Here is a 7228-nt window from a genome sequence, read left to right as displayed (position 1 = left end):
CCCCCCAACCCCACCCCTGCTGGTGCCACTGCATAAATAGAAATAAAAAAAACTAGCAGACAAAAAAAATAAAAGAAAACAAAAAACACATTAAAATAAAACTAAAACAATAATTTTAATTCTTTAACCTTTTAAAAAAGAAGATTTTTGTTTTTTGAGATCTGAACATGTTGCCATGCCAGCATTAAAAAAAATATCTAATGCTCGGTGTGACTTACTGTATTCAGCTTTTGTGCTCCTTTTGTTTTAAATAAATGTTACTCTTCAGAATTCTATTCATTCAGCTAGGATGTTTTTTTTAGCATTTATTAAAGAAAATCCAGTAGTAAACAAATTTCAGATTCCTTTTTAATCTCGGCTTTAGTTCTTTTCTTCGCTCACCTCTTTTTGCCATTCAGGCTGGCTGCTTAGGTACGGTCTCTTCAGCAGACTGTTCAGTTTGCTTTCATCTCTCTTGGTGAGGGGAATCAAGGACTCCTCAGGAACTCTTAACCTAAAACAGACAGTTTGATTTTATAGTGTTTGACTAATTAACCTAAAAATTACAGGACTGTCTTTTGACAGACATCATTTTTGCATTTTCAACAGACGCAGTAGAGATTAGCTCTGGGAAAAAAAAAAAAGACTGCGGAGACTGCAATTACATGTATCTTAAAATGCCCTTTCTCCTAAATCTGCACAAGCTGATGTATACTTAAAACACCATATACTCCTAAACACAGTTCATTGAAAGGGAAAAAAACGGAGTAAAACAGCAACAGAAACCAAAACAAACAATCTAAATGTCTGCAGAATATAATCCCAATTGGAAGGAGGAGGAAGTAGGAAGTCGTGAATGTTGAGTCCAAACCTCTGCAGGTCTGAGGGGAGGAGGCCTAGCCACATAACGCTGGGGACGGTCAGACTGTGGGCCTCAAATGACATTGCCTGTGGAGAAAAAAAAAACCCCACATTCATACACACAGACACACAAAATGTCTCCAATAAACACACAGATAATCAGTGCTGTGCCTCGACTGTGCCCAGCATGTGCTCACAGCGAATGCAGGGATGGTTTCGCTAAAAATGTGAATAAAGTAGGATGACTTATTTTATAAACACAACAGTTTAAATGTTTTGAAATGTTTAATTGGCCTTTTTTTTCAGATTAAAAAGCTGGGGCATCATAATTACATGCTGCCAACAGGAAGACACTGAAAAAGGCCAGACCAGACAACGTAGAAAACATAAATAACCGGCTTAAAGAAACTCACCACTGATCCATACTTGTAGATACACATGATCTCAATGCCTGGAAAAAAAAGGAAAAAAAATCAAACGGGAGAAACAGACACACGCTGCAATCACAGACATACCAGAGCAATTATCCTCTGCAATGTGTAACAGAGCTTACAACAAAGTAAAGATCTGCGTCTCGCAGTGCAGCAACAAAAAAATAAAATAAAAAGGTCCAGAAGTTTGGAGCCTGGCGTGAACGGAGCCATCTCACCTGAACGAGGGCAAGCCAAAATATACCGCAGCATACTGGACGTGTGTTAAAATGGGCTGGGTCAGTAAGACATACAGCCGTGTGTGTGTGAAGATATCTGCAATCAAATCGCTTGTACCATGAGGGTCGGCGTCCACCAGGGCGAAGATGGGAACGTGCAGCGTGTCCCAAAGTTTCCTCACCATCAATCGGCTGTTCAAGTCAGGCACACCTTTACCCTGACTCACACAAACACAACACGTTTAATGTGATTCAACACCAGCAACAGGAGTGGCTTAAAAAGATTAAAAGCAAAAAAAAAAAAAAAAAAATCAACCAACTGTGATTAGGATACAAGGAGATAGCTTTGTACAGAAGTCGTCATCCAGCAGTCTCTGGAACGTCGCATCCTTCTCGACTATCATGACAAATTTAGCTGATGATACGATATCTGAATGCAGTTAGGGACAGATAATACAGACACAAAGAAACACACACTTCACTGTTTATGTGCCAGACAAAAGAAAACTGAGAATACATGTTTTCAGAGGTGCTATGAAGGATACTTCTAATGCCGCTGATGTTTGATGAAACTGGGACGACCTGAAAACAAGACAGAACTATAAATACTGGATGATCACAGGTAAGCAAAGAGAAGTTGGTTCGATTTACAGCAAAGCGCTCGGCAGTACTGAAGTTCAAGTTCAACTAATGATCTCCAGGACCAGGATGCTACAGACAAGACAGAACATATCATTACTAAACATAAAGGTGAACACAAACTAAACGGAGGTTAAAATGCAACTTGTGGCAGCATATCAGTACAACACAACAAATCATTGTAAAAACACTCTGTGCAATATGTCAAAGTGACCACATAATGTGCACATTTACTGTGTTGTGCAATATGCAGAGGTATGATAATAAATAGTCAACAGATCTTCTGTATGTGTCAATCAGATATTGTTCAGTAGTCTGATGGCCAGAGGGAATAAACTGTTTGTCATTCTGGTAGTGGAGGCTCAGATGTTCCTAAAGCTGAAGAGCAACATTCAGGAACCAAAGACAGAAGAGTTTCACTGATGACGGTATTGTGCTGCAAAATGCAGCGATTAGGGGATTAAAAAGCAGCACTAAAACTGGTTACTTAGGTTGGAAGAATAAATATTGTTTTACATGTAAAACTGATTTTTTTGTTGAAAGGATTATGTACATTTGAAACGCGTCTTTGCTTCAATACAGCTGATTCAAATAAATCCATCATTAACATCGTATCGCCAATTTTATTGTTATGTCATTGTGATGTTGTTGTGATGTTACTGTTAATATGATGTTTTTATGTGGACCCCAGGAAGAATAGTTATTGCTGAGGTAATAACTAATGTGGATCGTTAATAAACTAAACTAAACTAAACGGGTTTTGCAGAACTTGATGAGCGGAGGTAACAGGGTATGTGTGTGTTTGGGGGTGGGGGTGGGGGGCATCTAAAACATGCACAAATGTGTTCCTCAAAGACCAGAATTGGACACCACTAGTCTTGATCATAAATCAGTTTACATTTGATGTCCTTATAAATTTACAGTTTCTAAAGTCAATTCGTGGACAAAGAAACACCTGCGATTTTGTTTTTTCCTCACAAGTTCAGAGCAAAACATAATAATTTACATACAATTATTTAAAGTAGCTTTCTTTTCAGAAAGGAAGTTACAATTTAAGTATTTATTATTTTTTCTCAATTGGAAGTTGTAATTATACAAACTGTGAGGAAGAGTCTTTGTGTTTCCTTGTGCCGATTGAAAATGTGGAACAATTTGAGTGTGGAGTTGAAGCAATGTCCAAACATTAAATTGATTAAAAAAAGGTATAAAGAAACTATTTTCATGAAATATAAAGATATGTAAAATATGGCTGTAAAAAATAAAAAATATAAAAAATAATAAAAAAATAAAAAATATGTAAAAAAATATGGCTTCTGTATTAAGAAATAGCATTTGAATTTTGTAAATGTGTATTATTTCCATCAGTGGTTGCATTAACAACTAAAAATTGATAACTAATGGTAAAGAGGTGGGATTAAATAAGTCTGTACTTCTTCCCACTCATTTCAACATGTGAGCTGTAAAAAGTGTACAATAATTGTGCACTTCCAACTATTTTTTGTAGGTTTTTCTTTATATTTTGTTTATCTCTTCCTTGCTTAAAATGATTGTCAGTATGTTAGTTAACATGTTCAAAATAAACCAAACAAACAAGCAAATAGATGTGCTGCATTAAACTGTGCCTACAAATATGATATACTCTGATATGATATAAACAGTCTTTTATACAAAGTGACAACAAGCGTGAAGCTGGAGAGCAGAAACTAAAGTGGAGATAGATTTCATAAGAGTTGAAATCATAAACAGCAGTTAACTGGGTTTTTATACAACTGTTTTCATGTTTGCACGTTTTTTTCTTTCCTTCATGGCAACAGAAACTTGTAGAGCGGAACAAAACAGAAACAATCTGACTCGTTCCGAACATCTCCACAGACGTATCTTCTCCACACGACATCGATTTTATCTGTCTCCCTCCAGGAACCTTACCTCTTTAAGTGCGACATTTAGCAAAACAATGTTAATAAAATCAGCAACCATAGATTGGATTTGTAATTAAATTTCTTGAAATGTATTAAGTTATGTCTATGAGTTATGTGGTAACAGAAAATGTCTTTTAGAGTATTGGTTTAGATTTTTTTTGATGGAACTTACAGCAGAGCTGGAGTGGCAGTCGATCCTTGTGCCGTCCTCTTCCAAGTAGCACAGATCACCTGAGATTAAGCCCTTAGATGTGGACAGCTACAACAAATATGTATATATACAGTATATTAAAAAAGTTAATACACACACAATTCAACTTAAAGTTACACACACACAAACACACCGCCATGCTGGATTTTTGACTTCCACATTAATTCTCCCTTTGTTTGATCAGTAAAACCATCTGACCTCCACAGGTGTTTCCTGAGATATGAAGCAAATAAAACACAGCACCAATCTAACAGATCTCATGTGTGAGATTCCAGCTTTTTCTTTCCAAAATAAATTTACTGCAAGAGTTTTTTTTATTATGTTTTCCCAGAGTATTAGGTTTTCTGTCAAACAGTCAGACAATAGTGTAACCCATCTTTCAGAATAAAAAGCCCATTTACCACATGCAGTGATCTGCGAGGAACCTTCAGCATGCAGGAGATGTCGTCCATTATGCTGTCCACAGACCTCTGTGACACGAACAGCTGCGTGTCGTTGTAATATATGTCTCTGTGGAGACAAACGTTACAGAAATACTCACATTTATGCATAAAAACCGCTTAAAGCCAGAGCTGAAATGTGCAGAAAATGAAATTATTTTTGACTTTGGTGAAAAGTGCAACAACAATAAATGACCTTTTTGTTGCATACGAGTTACTCTGAACCAGTTTGTAGATGACAGAGAGGATCTTGAGAATCTGAGCTTCAAACAGAGAAAGACTGATTTACACTTCACTCACAATTACAAGATTTAGGGAACATTTTCATAAGGCTGGATGAAAAAAAATAAATAAATAGTGAGAACCGAGATTTGATACAAGGTCAATGGAAAACACAAAGATAAACACAAGTGATATCTAAGAATGATTGTTGTTAGCAAATCTTGTTCTGACTTTAATCATTCTATCTGCAGATGAACAGCATGTCATGAAAACCTAGGTCATTAAAGGATGTCATGAATAACTAGCTTAAACATAAAAGTATTAGTTTCATTACAGATCCTTAAAAGCTTCCCTCAACATGTTCAGTCTCTGCCAATTTGTCACCTAAAACTAAATCTGACCGTTACTGCCGTCTGAGCAGGTTACCGATACAATTGTAACGGACACAAATTAAAGCCACATGAGGAACCACACAGATGGAGAGAGCTTTACGCTAAAGTAAACAAAAAAAAAAAGATGACTATGAAGCTAAAAAGGTCTGTGGACAACTTCTCACCGAATTTAGCCGCAGATGAAGGACAGTCACTCTTAATGGAGGTGACTGAATGTTCTGAACTCATCTGAAGCCCAATGGCGCAGTCAAAACTGAAGATGCAAAAGAAGGCAACAAAATAAGTCATTCAAAACAGATTGTGTGCAGCTTTAAATCCCAGGTAAAAACTTTAACTCCTCAAACCCTGAGGGCAACCTGTGAGAACCGTCCTCTTTAACTTACCCTCCTGATTCATCTTTAGGACCTTCTTAGATTTTTTTTTCAAAAGGGTCGAGCCTAAAAGTTCTTAAAGATGAGACAGGGTTTGATTTAAAGGGGACCTGACAGTCCTCTTTGTTCTCAGCATAAGGTCTCTACATCCCAGTCATTTTAAAGCTCTTTGTGTGTTTGTGTGTGTGTAAGTGCTGAGCTTTGTAATCCCTTATCACTGTCATCTTTTCTGAACAGGAAGCACTGTTTTTTACCCCCCAGTCTTTCTGTAGCAGTTGAAAGGTTTTCTTCAACTAATTTCTTCATCTTGCAGTCTGTTAAAGGCTCATCTTATGTAGATCCAGTCAGTAGATGAGTATTTCCTCTTTCAGGAAATTAAACAAAAACCCATTCATCTTGTGTGGCCTGAAGGTGCATATTTAAAAGGTGAAAAGGTTCAGGCCTGAGATATTGTTGAATGAAGATGGGGATTTGTTTAATCCACTCAAGACAAACTTGCACACAGTCCTCTAAAAGCCAAACAGTGCAGCTCAGTAAGAGAGAAAAAAGAACATGTACAGTAGGTCAAATGCTAATTAATTAAATGTTACCACAAGATTAAAGCAACTAACAACAACAGATTTTATCACAAAGAGGATAAAAAGGAAACCAAACACCAAAAATCACAGGCAATCGCAGTACTAGACAATATCAATACACTTTCAGTTCACAAAGACTGCAAATTATTAAGACAAAAAGACCAAAGGTAATATAAAAAAAATGGAGTTTCAGCATCACATCATCACATATATGGATGTGTGTTTCACTGCAGAACAAAGGTAGACAATGTTCCAAGCCTTTCCTGAAATCCCACTTTGAGAGAAATCATTTCATATTACAACATGGTTAAATCAAGTTACCTGACATTGGCCCAACTGGATCTGTTTGGCAGCACCAGAACAGGGGCCTTGTCTTTGGACAGACTGGTCACTATTCCCAGGATTACACTTTCGATCCGTGATAAAATTCCCCCCCTGGAAATACACAGTGAAGACATTTCTCTTGACCTGGACAGTGATGACTAACTTTACCTAAAGAAAACAAATTCTGAACTTAATGCAGCAAATCATTACAACACACAATCATTCTCAACTTTCTGAAGATTCTAGTCTGCCAATTTTCATTTTTATTATGTTATCTTATCAGAAGAGTATAATTAATTTATCAACTTTTATTTATTTGTTTACTTATTGTTTTATGTTTCTCTACTTGAGTTTACTGTACCTGCACTGAAACAAACACAAACTGACATGTTCTTAAGTGAAGTCCTTCTTGGCAATAAAGAAAATATGAATAATTGGTGCAATGTTTTGATCTTTGTCATTTAAAAATATTTATTTTAACAGAAATCTCAGCACTTTACATCTGCATTAATTAAATAATTACTTCTTAGATTAAGAAATTAAATTTCTGCACATTTTGAGACAATCATATTTGACAAATGTATCACCTGTTCATTATGTATGTGTGTGTGTATATGTATATATGTGTATGTATATATATATT

General features: G+C 36.2%; 1 protein-coding gene across 1 annotated transcript in view; it reads right to left on the bottom strand.

Annotated features, from left to right (window-relative positions):
- The window catches only part of spo11 (SPO11 initiator of meiotic double stranded breaks), a 14571-nt gene that overhangs the window by 2248 nt on the left and 5095 nt on the right, over positions 1-7228 (bottom strand). The window contains exons 2-12 of the mRNA XM_014010550.1: positions 6583-6696; positions 5477-5565; positions 4895-4961; positions 4660-4768; positions 4220-4306; positions 2035-2071; positions 1810-1919; positions 1608-1707; positions 1254-1291; positions 851-927; positions 382-493 (exon numbers count right to left, since the gene is read on the bottom strand). Coding sequence (XP_013866004.1) covers positions 382-493; positions 851-927; positions 1254-1291; positions 1608-1707; positions 1810-1919; positions 2035-2071; positions 4220-4306; positions 4660-4768; positions 4895-4961; positions 5477-5565; positions 6583-6696 — 940 coding nt within the window. The remainder of the gene's footprint in view (positions 1-381; positions 494-850; positions 928-1253; positions 1292-1607; positions 1708-1809; positions 1920-2034; positions 2072-4219; positions 4307-4659; positions 4769-4894; positions 4962-5476; positions 5566-6582; positions 6697-7228) is intronic.

Source organism: Austrofundulus limnaeus, unplaced genomic scaffold (genome assembly GCF_001266775.1).
Source record: "Austrofundulus limnaeus strain Quisiro unplaced genomic scaffold, Austrofundulus_limnaeus-1.0 Scaffold70, whole genome shotgun sequence".
NCBI lineage: Eukaryota > Metazoa > Chordata > Actinopteri > Cyprinodontiformes > Rivulidae > Austrofundulus > Austrofundulus limnaeus.
The sequence above is the reverse complement of the archived record's forward strand: the minus strand, read 5'-3'. Positions and strand labels throughout refer to the sequence as shown.